We start from the raw sequence: 21,444 nt of genomic DNA on the forward strand, positions 1-21,444 counted from the left end.
ATGACGAAGCCAAAATACGTAAGAGAAATATAATCTATGATTAGGCCTTCTAGCAATCTTCTTATGAATATACATATTTCTTATTTAGGGGACCAAATATTAATCAAAATAGGGCGTTTTGTTGCTAAATATATCATTGTGAGTATACCAATAATCAATAATACTATACTTATAAAGAAATCTTATAAGAATTTCCATACAAAGTGATGTGGCAAAAAATGAATGGAATTTTCATTCATTCCATTCATTTTTTGCCACATCACTTTGTATGAAGATCTTTGTAAAATATCTTTGTAAGTGTAGTATCACTCACCAATAATTATGGAAATTAGGTAAGTTTAAAGGTTTTTAAATTCAAAAATACGATTAATAATCATCTTATTTTACTTCTCACTACCTAAAAAAATAAAAAATTCAAAGATTAGCTCATATAAAATCATAAAAATAAATTTGAAAAATTTGGAAAATGAATATTCTAATTTTGGTGGCAGCCGAAGAAATAGCGGCTAGGTATCTCTAGCTAGAGTAATATCGTCATAGATTCTGCCACGTGGAAGTATTTGACTGAATCTGGCACGTGCTCGTCACACTTCCTTCATCCCTTCGACATTTTCTCACTTTCTCGCGACAAGAACAGAAAGTACTCTGCTCTTAACCAAAAAGGCAAAAAAAAAAAAAAATTATCCCCCTGTTTGTTTATATAAATTTTCTTTTCGAAAGCTCTGGAAAACCATTCTTATATTCTAAAACCTGCGAAAAGGTAAAAGCTTTATCACCCTCTCTCAGAAAAAAACTGCCTTTTTCCGGGAAAATTTTGTGCAGGTCATTTTCTGTCTAAACAAAAAAAAAAAAACTATTCATGTTGTTGAGCATCAAAAGTTTAAGTCTTTTAGGTCATTATTTGCTCGGAAAATGTGAAAAAGGAAAAAGAAAATGAATAGTTTTAATTTTTAAATAGCTTTTTTAATTTAATTTTTTTTTCTTCNATAACATGAACTTACATGACCTGGAAGCAGGTAAATAATGAAACAGAAGGCAACGTTGAGCCGTTTTATAACCTCAACAGGCATGCCTGGAGCTCTTTCAGCTTCTATATATAACTTGCAGATACGAATAAGCTTTGGTAAGTATTGCGCAATGATGGTATATTTTAGCCACTTCACTTTATCAATAAATTCCGAGCCTCTTGCCCTTCTTATGATCAAAGTCATCACCTGGACACAGCTTTTTATCAATAAGTTTATTTTATATGGCCAAATATCCTTCTATGTAAGAAAATAAGATTACACCTTCTGACACGTGTCAACTTCTAACTATCCTACTCACGGCGGACATTGTTTACTTTGGCGACGCTTTCCACCTCATCATTTTGTTTTCTTCCCATTCGTTCCAGAGACCAAATTTATACATGAAAGAGAGTAATGTTATAGTTATCAATGGTATGCACCAAGTTTGTGCATCGAATGATGTGATTAAATTTTGATCGTTGATTTATTATCAACTAATATTAATCAACGGTCAGGATTTTACCACGTTATTTGGTGTACAAATTTAGTGTAAACTTTTGGATAATTCTGTCATTTCATGCTGATACACTAATTTTCCTGTTTTAGTAGAGAAAATTTTCAATAAATTATACTACATCTTAATTACCTGTGGGAGAGGAAGAATGCAGAGGGCATCTAAGACAACAGAAATTATTCGCCTTCGTCTTTCGTGATAGCAGATGAAGATTATATGACACGAGTCAACAAGAAGCAGAATAAGGCATACTGCAATCATCAAGTTCGTGTCCAACCGAAGGCATTTTTTGTGATCATTGACGTGAAAAATGTAGAAGAACAAGGGATCCAACATTGTAGATATTATGGAGAGCCAAATTGAAGTCCACTTGTAGGGAGTCTCCTCCAGTGGGTGAAATATATTCCTCAATCGAGGAGGCAAGTTTATGGACGCCAAGACTCCTTTACAAAAGTCTGCAATGTCTCCCCTTAACTGTGCTGCCATATCTTCTTCCAAATTCTAGTTCTGGAAACTGAACAAACACGAAGGTTTAATATCAAAGTTGAAGTACCACTGACTAACTCATTAGATATCACGAAAACACAAACCTTCAATAACAAAGTTGGAACTGGAAGTAATAACTTGGTCAGATTCTCAGGCTCGTGTATGTAAAGATCCGCATATACCACCTTGATGATCACCTTCCTTGAATTCAAGGAAAGAAGAAATAACTTGGCCAGAAGACAGAAGAGATGAAGCAATACCTTCAACGAAAATATTTTTATCAATAAGAAGTTGGTGAAGGTTTCAAATTTAACGCTTTGTAAAGTGCAGGGAATGGGCAATCCTTACTTGAATGCCACTCGCTTAACCCTCCACTCGCTTTTTCAGAGTTTGGTAATCACTCGCTTGTATTTATGCTTGCAAAAATTAGCGATGCCTCCCCTTAACCACGAGTGTTTACAAAACGTGTATGAAGAAAGTTGGCATATATATAAACGTGTATGAAGAAAGTATATATATATCTTGTTTGTCCGGCCCTTTCCTAAAATGTTGGCTATCGCAGTTATTTCCGGCTGAAAATAGCTGTTGAGACCAGTTTTGATCGAAAATCAGCATAAGCTGTAGGATGATAACCTGCAAATTCATTCTGATTAATTGAGGTCAGCCAGGTTATAATTATTCTTTGAATATGTACACGAGTTTTTTGGATCTTTCTTAGCAGGTTTTCTTTTGTCACTAGCATAATATCTTTATCTTTAATTTTTCTAGAAAAATTGCGCTAATACAATAATATATAGGGATTAAGCGAAGTATGTTCTTCTCTTTTGCAGCAAGCTGCGTAATGTTAAACAAAGGAAAATATATTGTGGAAGCTGTTTCAACTTTGGATCCCATCCCCACCTAACACTTGTCAGACGAAAGCAGACCTGAACCTCTTCTACTTTGGAGGCACTTTTTTCACTGAAAAGTTTTCTCTTGTATATAACCATCCTTTTCTAATGCACACTAGATGATATAATCTCAACTCCCGTACATTGTCTTTGCTTGAATGCAAACTTAGTATCTGCTACTATTGTTTCTTTCAACGACCCATTTTTGTCATCAGATTTTGGTGTTCTAACCTACCTTTCTGCAATAAAACCTGGGATAAGAACTGATATTGAGGTCGCTACCTTGAAATGAGGTGATCCTGTTTACACACTCAAATTAAACTGTATACTTGTACATTGTTGTATGTATAGTTAAATTTTCAAAAAGGTGGTTTTCTCCTTGGTCTCCAGACTTCAGTAAAACACACGATACCCTTGTTACAAGAAAATATAACAAAAGGTCAGAAAGAATTATAACTCGTCTGATTTGGAGCCCTAGATGCCTAGGTTTGACCCGCCCCTGCATTCAAAGATTCGTGTACAACCCTCCCTCAGGTCTTCAGCCATTAGAGCAAATGCTTCAACTCAGTTAAAGCACAAAGAGTTCCATGAGCTGGGCAATGGGGGCAATGGTTTAGTATCAATAGCCCATCTGTGAAGTTCTTCACCCCAATAGTCACCCGCCCTGAGGACAATGTCTCCACCGTTCGTACTCGTTGTAGCTGCCTTGCATCACGAAGAGCATCTGCCTAATTGGCTCATCCTGCCTTACAAGGTAGACCGTCTCGTGTATAGCACTGGCTGAAGCGGTTACACATTTGGTTAAAAAATTGTTCCTCCCTTCCCAAATTGTGGCACCTAATTAAACAGATCCAGGATTAATAGACATGTCAGTCAAATTCTGATTGGTCATTCACTAGCTTTTTTTTTAAATTCTTCATTTAGCCCCGTTCTGTATTTTTTCACGTTGATTATTGAAAAGATAATCATAATGAGTAGAAAGTTGAAAACGACTCACCTTCCTGAGCACTGGCAGACCAAGTTCTCTTTTTATTTGGTTACACAGGTGCTCTGGGAGAGAGTTGAGATAATGTTCTGCATCAAATTGTTGGTAATTCGCGTAAACCTCCCTTTGAAGATTCTCAGGGAGCATTCTAAAGGTTCCCGCCTGCCTTGTCTCTCGTGCCCTCAATCTTCTCTCCTCTAATCTTTGGGTTCCAAATTGCAGATATATCTGTTTCACACATGAAACACAGTTAACCTCATTGTTCTTTTGTAATTCATCTATCCGTAGCATAATAATCAACTATATAGAGAACAGAACTAGAAAATATATAGCAACCTGCAATCTCCCATACACAAGGATTAACATGAGGCTAGTTAGAAAGATCCAAATCACGAACAGTTTTCCCAACATCACACTCCACTGCGGCCTTGGGCCATAGAACTGCATGCAATTGATACATAAATTTTAGTTAATAAAAGGCACATGCTCAACTTGTTAAAGGGTCCGCAAGAGAGTTAACATGTAAGTTTTAATTACTAACAAAGGAAGCATTTTGCTTACTTATGTAGAAGAAGAAAAGACTTCCCCAGCCTGGGAGTCTCGAATGAAAGGGTGACCACCCAAGACATAACAGATATGTGAAGTACGTAATATCATAAGAATAAAAAAATAAACCACACAAGGAGATTCCTAAAAGAGTCAGGAGCCCTGGACACGCTAAGGACCGAGCAAAAAATTGGCATCAAGAGGCAAGGATTTACAATCCTTATTCCTTATGTTAAAAAAGAAAGGAAGTACTTAATTTACACACGCTGGAATGATAAAAAGATAAAAGCTCCGCAAATCTCTTATCCAAAGCTACAATCTTATGGGCTTCTTGCTAGTACATTACTAGCAAGAGCCCAAAAAGTTAATGGCTAGTTTAAACATTAGAATAGGGGTTCAGTTATGCCTCTTCTGTTTTGGACAGCCTCTCTTTCGAATGAGGTGGAAGAACGTGTCCCCTCTTTCTTTGACCCCGCCTTCTATTGTTCGCAATTCCTTCTAGCTTCAAAGATTACAAAATTACCCTATTCATCTTTCTATTGTTGCGCAAAATTCCTTCTAGCTTCAAAGATTGCAAAATTACCCTATCATCTCACACGTGTCAACTTCTTACAAAATTACCCTTCTCTTTCAGCGGTTCCCTCTTTCTTGACCCGTTCAAACCAACCAGCTGGCATATATAATTCCTCATATGTGTAGCTATTATAGGGACTTAAAAAGCGTTAGAATTAGATTCATATATATTCATTGACTCTATTAATGATATATTAAAAATTTATTATTATTTTTAATATATATATATATTAAATATAAATATTAAACGGCTTTTTTAACACCGGTTAACCGCTTTTTAAACCGAACTAGTTTTTCGGTTTGAAAAAATTTCTGAACCGAAACGAACCGGTTTTGAGGGAAAACTGATTTTGAACTGGTTTTCCCTTTTTTTATAATTTTTTATTTTTTTTTTCCTAAATATTATAAATATAAATAATACATATCCAAATAAAATTAGACAATCATATATATCCATTGACCATTACAAACGATACATTAAAATATTATTATTTTTATTTAATTATATATATAATATTATATATTAAATATTCCTCATATGTGTAGCTAGTAATAGCAGAACTCAAACTATCTTTCAACAACCAAAGCATTTATATGTGTTATGCAGTTTTTTATATGGATAACCCTCTCTTTATTTTCAATGATTTTATATATTTATATACATATAGAACAAACCTTGTAGTTATCAATCCCCATCTTAACAGTAGAAGAGCTTGGGCATAAACTTTTGTCTCCTCCACAATACCATATGAAGAGCATCTTGGAATATCCCGAAATCATATGAACAGGCTTCTTTCCAGCAATCAGTTACTCTTTCTATAGCCATCAAATACCATAAGCCTCCAAATACCTAAAAGATCAGTGACTTTTTTTGGTAAAAATTATATCAATACATTGCCTTAATGAACTACATTAGCTTAAATGTTTCTAAATACTATATATCTACATACATTTTGTATATCATTACTTGGAGAGTGCAACAAACTTAATTCATTATCTGGCTCTAAAAGGCCTTGACATTGAGCAGCTGAGGGAAGATCTCTCTTTTACTGGTCTTTTGAATTTGAAGACTATCAATTCATACGTTCTTGCATGTCTAAATGCCGGAATCCAACTATTGGAGAACCGGAATACTACTTCTCTAGATAAAAAAGAGAACATTAGTGTGGGAAGTTGCACTCAGGAAATATTGTACCAACAGCAAAATGAGAAGTTCACAGTTAGAGCGATGAGGAAGAAACTGTTGTCCAATAAAGAGTTATTGTTGGGCTCACTTCGGGGTAACAGAACTACTCAAGTTATGGTGACAATTGGGCAAGAGGCCACCGAGAGTGACACACTTATAGGTGACGTTCTTAAGGCTGGTGCCTCCATTATTAGGATAAATTGTGCTCATGGAAACCCTAGTGTCTGGAGTGAAATAATCAGAAGAGTAAAAAGAACTTCTCAAATGCTGGAGATGCCATGTCGAATTCTTATGGATTTAGCTGGACCGAAAATCTGTACAGGGAGCTTGAAGCCTGGTCGATGTGTAACTAAAATATCCCCCAAGAAAAATGCTACTGGAAATGTGATGTTTCCAGCTCAAGTTTGGCTTTCTTACAAAGGATCAGATCCTCCTCCTCCTCCTTCTCACTTGTCTCCTGATGCAGCTCTGTTCATAGATGACCAAAGATTTCTCAGTGAGCTCAAGGAAGGTGATACTTCGAAGTTTTATGATGCCTGAGGGAAAAAAAGGACTCTCAAGATTATGTGGTGACGTGGCCCTTATTTGCCACGGTGGAAGTCAGCATAAGTGTTCAAGTCAACTCTCTTATGCGACGTCGTTTTGGGCCAAACCTAAAATGCTGTCTGCTTTGTTGGGTTATCTCATTTTTTCGCAGACACCATTTTCTCTCTCTTTTCTGTTTCTGCTCCGACAACTCACAACTTTTTTGGAAGGTTCCCGAATTGATTTTGAGACCTTGCGGTTATGGAGAATCAGAGACAGCTGGATGATGACTCAGGCGTAGAGCATGTGTATTTAACACCTGCTGGTGCTAGAGGGAAAGGAAGATTTCGGGTTGAGAGAGTTAGGGCTTTTCAAAATTGGTGTGTTCTTTCCTTGTTTAATCTTTCCCTTATGTTCTGATGGAATCATTATCATTGTACACTCTTGATTGATAATAAAAACCCTAGTGTGAGCCTTGGAGAGTGGATGTAGGCTGTAAAGCCGAACCACTATAATTTTGCTGTGTCTTGTTCTATTCTTGTTTCTATTTATCTGTCATGAGTTCGATTGATGATCTGTTGCTAGATTTTCACCACTGAATTAGGTTTTCATTAACCCTAGAAACTTAACAGATTACTAGACAGTTTCATGTTTTTTCTGGTACAGGGTTTGTGGCTGAATGTACAAGGACTGCTTATGTTCAGTCTGGGACAGAATTGTATACTAAAGTAAAGAAAGGTAGGCTCTTAGCTGGAAAGGTGGTGGATGTCCCTGCCAAAGAGAAATTTATCAGATTGAGAGTTGGAGACCTGCTAGTCATATCACGAGATGGTTCATTGGAACAGGAAGATTTGTCTGGTCCAGCTGGTGGTGCTCATAGGATAACTTGTTCTTCTGGCTATCTATTTGATTCAGTCAAACCTGGAGAGCCTATAGCTTTTGATGATGGAAAGATTTGGGGAGTAATCCAGGGAGCAAGTAATTCAGAGATTGTTGTCTTTATCACTCGTGCCGGTCTTAGAGGTGCTAAACTTGGCTCAGAGAAATCCATAAACATCCCGGAAAGCAATATTCGGTTTGAAGGTCTTACTACAAAGGATCTCATGGATCTTGAATTTGTTGCCTTGCATGCCGACATGGTGGGTGTTTCTTTTGTTCGAGATATTAGTGATAATGTTGTGCTCCGTCAAGAATTGGAGAAACGGAAACTTCAGAACCTGGGTATTATTTTGAAGATTGAGACAGAGTGGGTTTGAGAAACTGCCTCTTATGCTTTTGGAAGCTATGAAATCATCAAATCCTCTGGGGGTTATGATTGCGAGAGGAGATCTTGCAGTGGAGTGTGGGTGGGAAAGGTTGGCTGATATACAGGAAGAAATTCTGTCTATTTGTGGAGCTGCCCATGTACCAGTCATTTGGGCAACTCAGGTTCTAGAGTCACTTGTCAAGTCTGGTGTCCCTACCAGAGCTGAGATTACCGATGTTGTCAATGGAAGGAGGTAAGTGTCCACTTCGTTACCCTGGAAATTCATTATATTGATCAGAGAAGTTCCATTGATAGAGGTTCATCTTCACTCTTGCTCGTGTATCTATGGCCTGATGAGAATGATAAGACCTATATAGCCAATTTTTAGATATTTTCCATAGGTACCTAAGATTATTAGCATTTACTACTGCTTTTGCAAGTCAGTTAATTTCAAAAAGGATGGTGTTCTCCTTGGTCTCAAGACTTAACTAAAACGCACGTTATCTTTGTTGTCCTGGCCATCTTGCCTTAAAATGTTAGGCTATCGCAGTTATTTCCGCTGAAAATAGCTGTTGAGACCAGTTTTGATCTGAAAATCAGCATAAGCTGTAGGATGATAACCTGCAAATTCATTCTGATTAATTGAGGTCAAGCCAGGTTATAATTATTCTTTGAATATGTACACAGAGTTGTTTTGGATCTTTCTTAGCAGGTATTTCAGTTTGTCACTAGCATAATATCTTTATCTTTAATTTTTCTAGAAAAATTGCGCTAATACAATAATATAGGTAGGGATTAAGCGAAGTATGTTCTTCTCTTTTGCAGGGCAAGCTGCGTAATGTTAAACAAAGGAAAATATATTGTGGAAGCTGTTTCAACTTTGGATACCATCCTCCACCTAAACACTTGTCAGACGAAAGCAGACCTGAAGCCTCTTCTACTTTGGAGGCACTTTTTTCACTGAAAAGTTTTCTCTTGTATATAACCATCCTTTTCTAATGAGCACACTAGATGAGATTAATCTCAACTCCCGTACATTGTCTTTGCTTGAATGCAAACTTAGTATCTGCTACTATTGTTTCTTTCAACGAACCCATTTTTTGTCATCAGATTTTGGTGGTTCTAACCTACTCTTTCTGCAATAAAACCTGGGATAAGAACTGATATTGAGGTCTGCTACCTTGAAATGAGGTGATCCTGTTATTACACATCAAATTAAACTGTATAACTTGTACATTGTTGTATGTATAGTTAAATTTTCAAAAAGGATGGTTTTCTCCTTGGTCTCCAGACTTCAGTAAAACACACGATACCCTTGTTACAAAGAGAAATATAACAAAAGGTCAGAAAGAATTATTAACTCGGTCTGATTTGGAGCCCTAGATGCCTAGGGTTGACCCGCCCCTGCATTCAAAGATTCGTGTACAACCTCCCTCAGGTCTTCAGCCATTAGAGCAAATGCTTCAACTTCAGTTAAAGCACAAAGAGTTCCAGGTGAGCTGGGCAATGGGGGCAATGGGTTAGTATCAATAGCCCAATTGTGAAGTTCTTCACCCCAATAGTCACCCGCCCTGAGGACAATGTCTCCACCGTTCGTACTCGTTGATAGACTGCCTTGCATCACGAAGAGCATCTGCCTAATTAGCTCATCCTGCCTTACAATGTAAGACCGTCTCGTGTATAGCACTGGCTGAAGACGGTTACACATTTGGTTAAAAAATTGTTCCTCCATTCCTCCAAATTGTGGCACCTAATTAAACAGATCCAGGATTAATAGACATGTCAGTCAAAAATCTGATTTGTCATTCACTAGCTTTTTTTTTTAAATTCTTCATTTAGCCCCGTTCTGTATTTTTTCACGTTGATTATTGAAAAGATAATCAATAATGAGTAGAAAGTTTGAAAACGAACTCACCTTCCTGAGCACTGGCAGACCAAGTTCTCTTTTTATTTGGTTACACAGGTGCTCTGGGAGAGAGTTGAGATAATGTTCTGCATCAAATTGTTGGTAATTCGCGTAAACCTCCCGTTGAAGATTCTCAGGGAGCATTCTAAAGGTTCCCGACTGCCTTGTCTCTCGTGCCCTCAATCTTCTCTCCTCTAATCTTTGGGTTCCAAATTGCAGATATATCTGTTTCACACATGAAACACAGTTAAACTCATTGTTCTTTTGTAATTCATCTAATCCGTAGCATAATAAATCAACTATATAAGAGACAAGAACTAGAAAAATATATAGCAACCTGCAATCTCCCATACACAAGGAAAATTAACATGAGGCTAGTTAGAAAGATCCAAATCACGAACAAGTTTTCCTCAACATCACTACTTCCACTGCGGCCTTGGGCCATAGAACTGCATGCAATTGATACATAAATTTTAGTTAATAAAAAGGCACATGCTCAACTTGTTAAAATGGGTCCAGCAAGAGAGTTAACATGATATAAGTTTTAATATTACTAACAAAGGAAGCAATTTTGCTTACTTATGTAGAAGAAGAAAAGACTTCCCCAAGCCTGGGGAGTCTCGAATGAAAGGGTGACCACCCAAGACATAAACAGATATGTGAAGTACGTAATATCATAAAGAATAAAAAAATAAGACCACACAAGGAGATTCCTAAAAGAGTCAGGAGCCCTGGACACGCTAAGGACCGAGCAAAAAATTGGCATCAAAAGAGGCAAGGATTTACAATCCTTAATTCCTTATGTTAAAAAAGAAAGGAAGTACTTAATTTACACACGCTGGAATGATAAAAAGATAAAAAGCTCCGCAAATCTCTTATCCAGAAGCTACAATCTTATGGGCTTCTTGCTAGTACATTACTAGCAAGAGCCCAAAAATGTTAATGGGCTAGTTTAAACATTAGAATAGGGGTTCAGTTATGCCTCTTCTGTTTTGGACAGCCTCTCTTTTCGAATGAGGTGGAAGAACGTGTCCCCTCTTTCTTTGACCCGCGCTTCTATTGTTACGCAAAATTCCTTCTAGCTTCAAAGATTACAAAATTACCCTATTCATCTTTCTATTGTTGCGCAAAATTCCTTCTAGCTTCAAAGATTGCAAAATTACCCTACTCATCTCACACGTGTCAACTTCTTACAAAATTACCCTTCTCTTTCAGCGGTTCCCTCTTTCTTTGACCCGTTCAAACCAAACCAGCTGGCATATATAAATTCCTCATATGTGTAGCTAGTAATAGGGGACTTAAAAAAGCGGTTAGAATTAGACATTCATATATATTCATTGACTCTATTAATGATATATTAAAAATATTATTATTATTTTTAATATATATATATATTAAATATATATATATTAAACGGCTTTTTTAAACCGGTTAACCGCTTTTTTAAACCGAACTAGTTTTTCGGTTTGAAAAAATTTCTGAACCGAAACCGAACCGGTTTTGAGGGAAAACTGATTTTGAACTGGTTTTCCCTTTTTTTATAAAACTTTTTTATTTTATTTTTTCCTAAATTAAATTATAAATATAAATAATACATATCCAAATAAAAATTAGACAATCATATATATCCATTGACCATTACTAACGATACATTAAAAATATTATTATTTTTTATTTAATATATAATATATAATATTATATATTAAATAATTCCTCATATGTGTAGCTAGTAATAGCAGAACTCAAACTATCTTTCCAACAAACCAAAGCATTTATATGTGTTAATGCAGTTGTTTAATAATGTAGATAACCCTCTCTTTAATTTTCAAATGAGATTTTATATATTTATATACATATAGAACAAACCTTGTAGTTATCAATCCCCATCTTAAACAGTAGAAGAGCTTGGGCATAAACTTTGTCTCCTCCACAATACCATATTGAAGAGCATCTTGGAATATCCCGAAATCATATGAACAGGCTTCTTTCCAGCAATCAGTTACTCTTTCTATAGCCATCAAATACCATAAGCNTTTCGACAGAGTCGTTCAACACTATGATAGGGTTCTCACTATCAAGATTTGAAACACTTGATACCCTCGTCACGGTTCTACCATTCTAAGGACATATATCAATACATATTGTAATAATAATGATTTATGCGATATAGAATAAGATGCCTTTTATTATTGATTAATGAACATTATTACAAAGAGTCAATTCTACAATAATTGATTGGCTCTAGGGCACCTACTCCAACATATGTAACATATTTCCTTCCATGCACTACTACAAATAATCGTTCATCATACTCAGTTTATAAGTTATTTAAACATAATGGTCCACGATTATGTCTTAAAAGACTATATATCCTATTTTCTTTGTCAATTATGTATACATCAATACAAGAAATAGGAAATTTATGTATATTAGAAACACAAATTATTGAGCTCAGAGTGTCAATGCATCAATTATTATAACCAAGACCCATTCTAACTACATGTTCTTTAAATGTCTTTGGTTGCAATCCTTTAGTTAAGGGATTTGCAATCATGAGATTTGTCCTAATATGTTCAATAGACACTCGTTGTTTTTGACCTCCTCCTTAATGGCAAAATACTTTAATTCTATATATTTAACACCTCTTGAGTATTTGTCATTCTTGGATAAGAAAACTGCTGCAGAATTATCACAGTAAATTTTTAGCAGCTTGATAATGGTGCCGACAACCTCAAGTCCTGAAATAAAGTTACGTGGCCATAATGCATGAATTGTAGCCTCAAAACATGCCACAAACTCTGCTTCCATAGTTGATGAAGCGATGACAGTCTGCTTAGCACTTTTCCATGGGACTACTTCTCCAGCTAATAGGACCAAATAACCAAAAGTAGATTTTCTGCTGTCAAGGCATCCAACAAAATCTGAATTTGAATATCCGATTATTTCTAAACGATTAGATCTTCTATATGTGAGCATATAATCCTTAGTTCCTTGCAGATATCTTAAAACTTTCTTCATAGCTTTCCAATGATCAATTCCCATTACTTTGATACTTGCCTAACATACTGACAGCAAAACTGATGTTTGGTCTAGTACAGGTTTGTGCATACATCAAACTGCCAACAACCGAAGCATATGAATTGATTCCATTTTCTTTCGTTCTATATTGTTCTTTAGGCATTGCATGAGACTGAATTTATGCCCTTTTTGTACAGGGACAATGCTTGTTGAACATGATTCCATGTGAAACCTTTCTCAAATTCTCTCAATATATCATTTTTGAGACAACCCCAACAATCCTTGTGATCTATCTAGGAATATTTCAATTCTTATCACATAGAATGCCTCTCCCATATCTTGCATTTCAAAATTCTTTGAGAGAAAATTCTTGGTTTCATATAATATGCCCAAATCATTTGCAGCGAGCAAAATATCGTCAACATATAAGACTAAAAATACAAACTTGCTCCCATTGATCTTCTGGTATATACTGTTGGAGTAGCTGCCCTAGAGCCAATCAATTATTGTGGAATTGACTTTTTGTAATAATGTTCATTAATCAATAAAAGGCATTTTATACTATATCGCGTAAATCATTATTATTGCAATATGTATTGATATATGTCCTTAGAATGGTAGAACCGTGACGAGGGTATCAAGTGTTTCAAATCTTGATAGTGAGAACCCTATGAGCACATATGGTGGCCATTCTAGAAACGTCCGTAGCCCCAGTATTATTCTGAAGTAAGGGCACAGATAATACGGTAAGGCTATCATAGTGTTGAACGACCCTGTCGAAAGGCAGTGACTGATCTCACTTGTCAAGGTTGTTTGGTGACAACCTGGTGCAACACATGGGTGTTTGTTGTAGGCGATTACACCACAGCAAGTTCACTGGACTGACCCACCAGAGGATTCCATATGGATGGTAACCCCAGTGTCTATGGAACAAATCCTCTAACGAATGGTGGTGCATGTGATCCTTAGACTTGAGATCACCGGAGCGCCTTGTGCACCGATTGGTGTAGTTTGACACTAGCCTAACGCAGTTCTTTTCAGAGCTGTCAATACGGTGGTGATTGGCTGCATCAAGGAGTGTATCAAGACTATGGTGGATTGACAGAGGATTTATCACTCCCGGGTACGGGAGAAAGTTATCTCACGGCGCAATTCAGTATATGGCAATGACACTAAAACTGTGGCCACAGTGGGATTGAGTTGTTGCTCTATCCAGTTTATAATACGGGTCATTGGTCCAGAAACTGAATAAATAATATCGAGAGTAACCGAAGGTTGACACTATTTCTATGCCTTCGTCTCGTCGAGATAACGTATGATGAAAGGATCGAATTGCACGGTAACCATATCGTTGACAGGTAGCTACTTTGCTGAATCCGAATCTATCGGGTGGCCATGATGCCTTGCTAGGGGCCAATCTTGGTCTGTGTATTAGTGAGACGATTAATTGGTGTTAATCGCAATACTATACACTGCCGATATGATGAGGAGCCTAAGGGTCACACACATAGAAGACAATTTAAGATGCAAGAAGAAAGAAGGGCGTTTTCGTCTTTTAAGGCGAAAGGGTATTTTGGTAATTTCACAGTGCAATTAAATTTGCTGAGGTCGTAGCCTTTATTTAATTTGTTAGAAAAATTAAATAATTGAAATTACATTTAAATATGTGTTCGCACATATTTAAATATATTATCATTATTGTTAAATGTTAATATATATTTAAATATATATTAATTGATTTTAATTGAGATAATGATGGAAAATAAAATAAATCAAATTAGGAGTGTTTGGCAACATGGGACGTTTGGGTTGGAGCCCAAGCCTATTCCGTATGGGATTAGGGCAAATTGTTTTTAATATAAAAAGAAAAGTGTGTGATTTTTTGATAGAGATTTTTTTCTTTGAAAAACAAAACACACAGCCCCCATTTTACACTCCCACGGCAGAATCCACTTTTTACCCAAAATCAATTCATTTGATTTGTCTTCTTGATTCTTAAGGCTAAGGAGGATCTAGCAAATCCCTCCTTAGTTCTTTTGAGATTGTCTTCATGTGGACTACGTGGGTTCGATCCTACACTTGGATTGGTAGCAAAACATTTGTTGACAAATTTGGAGGAGCCTCCAACGTGCGTTTGTTTTCTCTTAACTCATGATTAATATTTCTGCAGATTCTTATTATGATAAAATTGTAAAATTATACCCTTGATCTTGGCTCATGTAAACGATCCTGTTACATTATTTTTGTTGTTTCCGCTGCGTATACGGGACCGTTTACTAACATATACACCTATCAACAATGTTTTCCTTAGATCCAAAAGATGTTATGGTATCATTAAACTTAAGATACCATTGTCGAGAAGCCTGTTTAAGTCCATATATTGACTTCTTAAGCTTACACACCATATGCCATTTTCCTTCAACTGAGAAGCCTTCAGGTTGGTCCATATAAACTTCCTCCTCAAGGTTGAAAGGCTGTTTTCACATCCATCTGGTGTAACTCTAAATCATAATGAGCCACCAACGCCATAATAATTCTTAAAGAGTCATTTTTAGAAACTGGGGAAATTTTTTTGAGTATAACTCTTGGCAACAAGTCTAGCTTTATATCGTTCTATGTTGCCACTTGAGTCGCGTTTGGTTTTAAAAACCCATTTACAACCAACTCTTTTTGAACCTTCAGGCAACTCAACGAGATCCCAAACTTTACTTTGTTCCATGGATTTCAACTCTTCATTCATAGCATCAATCCACTTATCAGACTCATTACAATTTATGGTTTGTGAAAATGAAACTAGATCCTTATTAATTCCAATGTCAAAATTTGACTCTTGCAAGTAAATCACATAATCATCTGAAATTGCAGGTCTTCTTTGTCTTTGAGACCTTTTTAATGATGATTCTTGTGATACTTCTTCATTAGACCTTAATGGATTAGGTTCTTCATGGAATGATTCTTGATTTAATTGTTGTTCGTTATTGTTGAAATGTTCTACAATAAGAACAACATCCGGAGTAGATTTAGGTAAGGAAGTGCCCACCCTTATCTTTATGATATTTATCTTCCATTGTTCATCAATCCCACTAATCTCATCATTTTCAAGAAATTTTGCATTACCAGTTTCCACAATTCTACAACTGTGGTTAGGACAGTAAAACCTATACCCTTTGGATTTTTTTGGATAACCATTAAAGTAGCATTGATTGTTCGAGAATCCAATTTCTTTTCATGTGGGTTATAGATTCTTACTTATGCCTTAAACTAGGTTTCCTTCTAGTCCATAACTCAAAAGGAGTTTTGGGAACTGCTTTACTAGGAACCCTATTCAATTAGTACACAACGGTTTTTAGAGCATGCATCCACAATGATAAGGGTAATGAAGAGTTACTCATCATAATTCTAACCATATCCATTAGTGTTCTATTACGACTTTCTGCTACACCATTTTGTGAGGTGTATTTGGCATAGTGTATTGTGCACATATGCCCCGCTTTTCAAGAAATCTTGCAAACGAACCCAGACATTGTTCTAATTCATTATACTTCCTGTAGTATTCACCACCTCTATTAGAACATATGATTTTCATCTTTCTATCTTGTTGCCTTTCAACCTCATCAATATATATCTCAAGGGCATTAACTGCTTGAGACTTTTCATGCAACAAGTAAAGATAACCATAACGTGAAAAATCATCAATAAATGTGATGAAATACTTTTCTCCACTAAAAGTTGGAGCTTCAAAAGGTCTACATATATCGGTGTGTATGATTTCAAGAAGTTGTGAACTTCTTATGGCTCATTTCTTATTGTGTCTGGTTTGCTTTCCCTTAATGCAATCCACACACGTTCTAAGATCAGTAAAATCTAGATTTGGAAGAATCTCATTCTTTACTAATCTTTCTATTTGTTCTTTGGATATGTGACCCAAACGTCTATGCCACAAGAAAGATGACTTTTCGTTTAATCAACCACATTTAATTCCAGAATTATGATGTACTGTAAATAGGGATTTAGCAAAAATATGATCAAGATTTAGTTTATATAAACCATCACTAAGAATACCAGATCCAATAAAAATAGTATTCTTATACAAACTAAAACAATGCTTTCCAAACCTAACAATAAAACCAGAAATGTCCAATTTTGAAAGAGAAACTAAATTATGGGAAATAGAAGGAAGATGAAGGGTTTCTAATAGATCTAGGTGATGGCCGGTATCCAAGATCAAGCGACAAGTCCCTATTCCTTCAACCAAAGCCTTCATTCAATTCCCCATAAACACAAAGTTCTTATTTGGACTTGTGGTCCGAATCATAAGGAATCCCTGCATTGTATTACAAATATGAGTGGTAGCACCAGAATCAAGCCACCAAGTATTATAAGGAACTTTAGTCAAATTTGATTCAAAACATACTAAAGCACTTGGCTTACCTTTCTTTTCGAACCAAGCCTTGCGTTTATGGCAGTCCTTCTGATACTGCCCAGGTTTCTTGCAAAAATGGCATCTATCAGCCTTACGTTCCTTCTTTTGATTTTTAGAATCATCCTTAAACTCATCCTTTTTCTATCCTTTCTTCTTGATTCTTTTTGTCTTATTTTTACCAGCTTCATGCTTCACAAGGTTAAGTGAATGACCTCCTTTATTTTTCAACCTTAATTCCTCCTGTACTAACTTACTGGACAATTCATTTAAACTGCACTTATCTTTAATAGTGTTGTAGTTCACTTGAAATGTCCCATACTCAGGAGGCAATGAGTGAAGAATAAAGTGAGTTAAAATATAATCATCAATGGTCATACCTAACCTCCATAATTTTGTCGCCATGTTCGTCATTTCAATAAGATGATCGTGCATACTTCGAGAGCTGTCATACTTCATGGTTGTCAAAGAAGACATCAGTAATATCAGCAGGTTTCTGTTCATCGAGAGCCATGTCCAAATCTAAAACTCCAAAATTGAAATGAACTTACTCCTTCCATTCTGAGAAATTCATTCCGTTAAACATGACAACAGATGATGCTTGAGAATGTGAAGAAAGAGGAAACTAAAACTGCAATTAAATACTCACCATTAGCTTAAATAAAAACATATCCAAAAAATGTAATAGTAAGATATATCAAAGTTCTTCTTTGGGTAGATACAAGGATATATCATCATTCAACATGCCTATTTTTATTTATAGGCGATTACATATATTTTTAATTAATTATATTTACTATCTTTGGATATGTAAATAAAATCAATGAAAAATATCAACTCACCTCTTTATATTCTTTATGCATAGAAACTGACTTACCTTTGGGTATGTCTAAATTTCTTATGGATAAGGAATCTTAAAAATTCTAGGCATCAAAAGGACAACTTGAAAATTTTCATATTTCAAATTTAACAACGTACTAGTTTGGCCACTTTGGTGACTTACAAACTATCATGATATCAAATATAAGCTTATATATATCAACTCTCATAATTAGAATATTTACTTGAATAATTTATTAAACATTAGAATAAATTATCTGCAAAATTCTATAGAGTTAAATAATTATTAATAAATCATCATTATTCTTTCATTCATGGTTGCGATAAAATATTAATAAGTATTTTATAACACCCATGAAACCAAAACAGAGAAAATTAAATTCATCCTTTATTGCAATATGAAATTGCACTATTATGCTTTGAATACATATAGGATTCTATAGTAAAATTCTCTAGACCGAAGAACATTTGCAATTAATAGAATACATAAATTCACTTGAAGATGAAATAAACAAGCAAAACCTAAATTAAACCATTAAAGGCTAAAGGTGTCACGGGATCCAAACTTCATGAATTCATTGCAAGTAAAATAAGAGTAAACGACATATTCCCACCCAAGGTTTGACGAAATCCCAGGTGAATACCACAGGTTTCATTTATTCCAGATTCCCACCCTTAAAGTAACAGTGTTATGAATTTTTAGGGTTTAGGACGTGCAATTACCATAATGTCCCTAACTCTAAATTAATAAATTATGTTTTAACCCCTAATTTATTAGAATTATAAAACTTACCATTTTATTTTTAAATTATATCAAAAACACCCCCGATCATTACACACCCTCATCGGAAACAGCCCGATCTGGGCTGTTTCCGAAGACGTCGAACGTCCTGGTCACTCCATCACCTTCCCCGTATTCCATCGTCCAAAACCCCTCTCATTCCCGACTCATTTGCCCCTCCAATCGCCGGCACCGTTAGACTTAGGGTTTTGATGTTCTTCACCGGATTCCGGTCGATTCCGGTGGTGAAAATCCAATTGGACACCACCAATGAAACCACCGTATCCAGATCTATAAAATCCCCATGTCCCCAGCAGCCGTCTCGTCGTCATTCGCTGGCCGAGAGTTCGTGTTCTTCGGCCGTTTTTCGATGAAGCGGTGGACGGCAAACGGTGAGCTGCCGTGGCTGGAAACGTTAGGGGTTTTGTAGGCGAGGATTGGAGGAGTCAAATGGTGGTGACAAGGGTGATTTTGGGTTGAAAAATCGTCGGAAAAAGAGCGAAAAGGTTTACCGGCGGTGGTCTGCTAACGTGCGCCGGAGGACTGTTACAGGCGGTGGTCTGCTAATGTGCGCCGCCCATGTAAAATGACCAATTTACCCCTTTACCGTTATATCAAACGTTTTTCCGTCACTTTAAGGGTGGGAATCTGGAATAAATTGAACCTGTGGTACTCACTTGAGATTTCGTCAAACCTTGGGTGGCAGTATGTCGTTTACTCGTAAAATAATACAAGGAACATGCATTGATAAAAATAAATAAATAAATACCAAAGCAAGCCAAACATGAATAGACCAACATCTGTGAATATTACATCCCAATTACCCATGAATTTAAACATAAGCCAGTACAATAAAATACAAAATTTTATTTCACAATAAAAATCTGCAACCAATTCGTCATTTTCCAAGTGCGGCCAAAAAGAACAAATGGCGGAAGCCAATTCTTTTAACAATAAGGCCACTTTTAAAGCTAAAACATAATTCATAAAAAAAAAAAAGAAGGATAATTTCCAAAGCAAACAATTCAAAATACCTTACATAATACCCATTAATGAAAGAAAGTCTTTTACCCCGCAACTTATAATATTCAAAATTAAGTGCAGCGGAATATCAAAATCTTCAATTTAAATTCTAGGGTGCAAAAGAAATTCATAGAACCAATAATCTTAAAGGAAAATCATGAGTTCCAAAACCATGCTCTGATACAACATGTAAGTAATTTCTTAAAGATTGTAAACATAAACAATCAAATAAACATAAATCTTAGAACTTCATGATTTTCACAAAAAAAATAATTAAACAATTATTGTGAGAAAACATACCTGATCCTGAACCCATGTGTTGATACAAAAAATACACCAACTAAAGCGATCTGATTGACCTTGGCAGAATCAGAATGGATGTGTGCCTGATAACGGGTAACCAGCACTGTAATGAATTGGAAATAGTAAAGTAAATAACACAGAGAGTTTTTAAAGCGGTTCCATGAGTTATACTCTTGAGCCTACGTCCACTGATATTTATATTTGCTTTGAGAGCTTACAATAATAATTCTAGAACAATTTACTCGTTGGAGGGGGTTTATATACAAGTTTTGTACAAAGGAAGGAGCGAAAATAAAGGGATTATAATTAAAATTGAAATGCAACTCCGATATTCTCGCGATTGAACACTAAGATTGTGCCAAGGTTGCTGTCGATCTGATCCCTTCTAAGATATTTGGGATCTGAAGTTATCTGTGAGCTGCTTGAAAAACTGTAGAGATTGGTCGCGACTAGCTTGTACTAGGTTGAGCTACAACTCGACGAGCTTATGTTGGGTCAGACAATCGATTGAGTCGAACTAATTCTGGGTCGAGCTTTAACCTCATAATTCTCTGAGCTTGATGGAAAAATCACACACAACATCTGCCCCTAGTGATCGGTGCTCGTTTCGAGCTTCGAAGACTATTATTCAGTTTGATATCAAGCTCGAACTTCATCGGTTGTGCGTTGAATGTAGATTCAGTCGAGCTTCATGAGTTGGACTCATCTTCGGTCGAGGTACTCAACACTTGGCTTTTCCTTAACTGTGATATTCTTAACAAACTCAGAATTTGAAGTGAAGGGCATATGTGTAAGTTCCACATAGTCATGTTGCATTTAATGCGACAGCTTTTGGCAGTTACTTTTCATCGCACGTGGGCAACTACAACTGTCCACGTGCATAACCGAAGTGACGTGCGGCGATAGTTATGATTGTGGTAGCCTGATGCTTGATCGCCCTTTGTGGATAATTGACATGTGGCCATGTCCAAGGGCCAGGATTGCTGAACGAATGGAGGGCTGAGATTCACTGTAGATCGACGGCTACGATTGAATCCCGACCTTTTGTCTCCCATGCAAACCACTATAAAAGTGGGCAACGTCGTCAAAACGTCTACACACTTTGCAAAAGTTTTCAGATTTTCTTGCTTAATCCGTCGCGGCTCCTTCATTTTCACGGCTCTTTTTCGGCGAGTTTCTTCCATCTTTTTACTTC

At 36.2% G+C, this 21,444-nt stretch overlaps 2 protein-coding genes across 2 annotated transcripts; one reads left to right on the top strand and one right to left on the bottom strand.

The window, feature by feature from the left end:
- The first annotated feature begins 3,570 nt into the window (after window positions 1-3,570).
- On the top strand, window positions 3,571-9,064 carry LOC116133304 (plastidial pyruvate kinase 4, chloroplastic-like). The gene is given in 6 exon segments (XM_031419017.1): window positions 3,571-3,665; window positions 4,452-4,492; window positions 5,964-6,756; window positions 7,353-7,955; window positions 7,957-8,211; window positions 8,784-9,064. Coding segments are annotated over 6 exon segments (1,926 nt in total). The 3' UTR covers window positions 8,923-9,064.
- Window positions 9,065-9,163: 99 nt separating this feature from the next.
- LOC116133285 (cyclic nucleotide-gated ion channel 1-like) lies at window positions 9,164-9,965 on the bottom strand. Its single transcript, XM_031418995.1, has 2 exons — window positions 9,874-9,965; window positions 9,164-9,708 (listed from the first exon to the last, which is right to left on the bottom strand). The coding sequence occupies exon 2, from the start codon at window positions 9,688-9,690 to the stop codon at window positions 9,346-9,348; it is 345 nt and encodes a 114-aa protein (XP_031274855.1). The 5' UTR covers window positions 9,691-9,708; window positions 9,874-9,965; the 3' UTR covers window positions 9,164-9,345.
- Between the last annotated feature and the right edge of the window lie 11,479 nt (window positions 9,966-21,444).

Source organism: Pistacia vera, unplaced genomic scaffold (genome assembly GCF_008641045.1).
Source record: "Pistacia vera cultivar Batoury unplaced genomic scaffold, PisVer_v2 Contig268, whole genome shotgun sequence".
Taxonomy (NCBI): domain Eukaryota; kingdom Viridiplantae; phylum Streptophyta; class Magnoliopsida; order Sapindales; family Anacardiaceae; genus Pistacia; species Pistacia vera.

Bases quoted from the DNA above. Each gene is read 5' to 3' on its own strand.
- LOC116133285 (XM_031418995.1), bottom strand. From the start codon at position 9,690: ATGGAGGAACAATTTTTTAACCAAATGTGTAACCGTCTTCAGCCAGTG.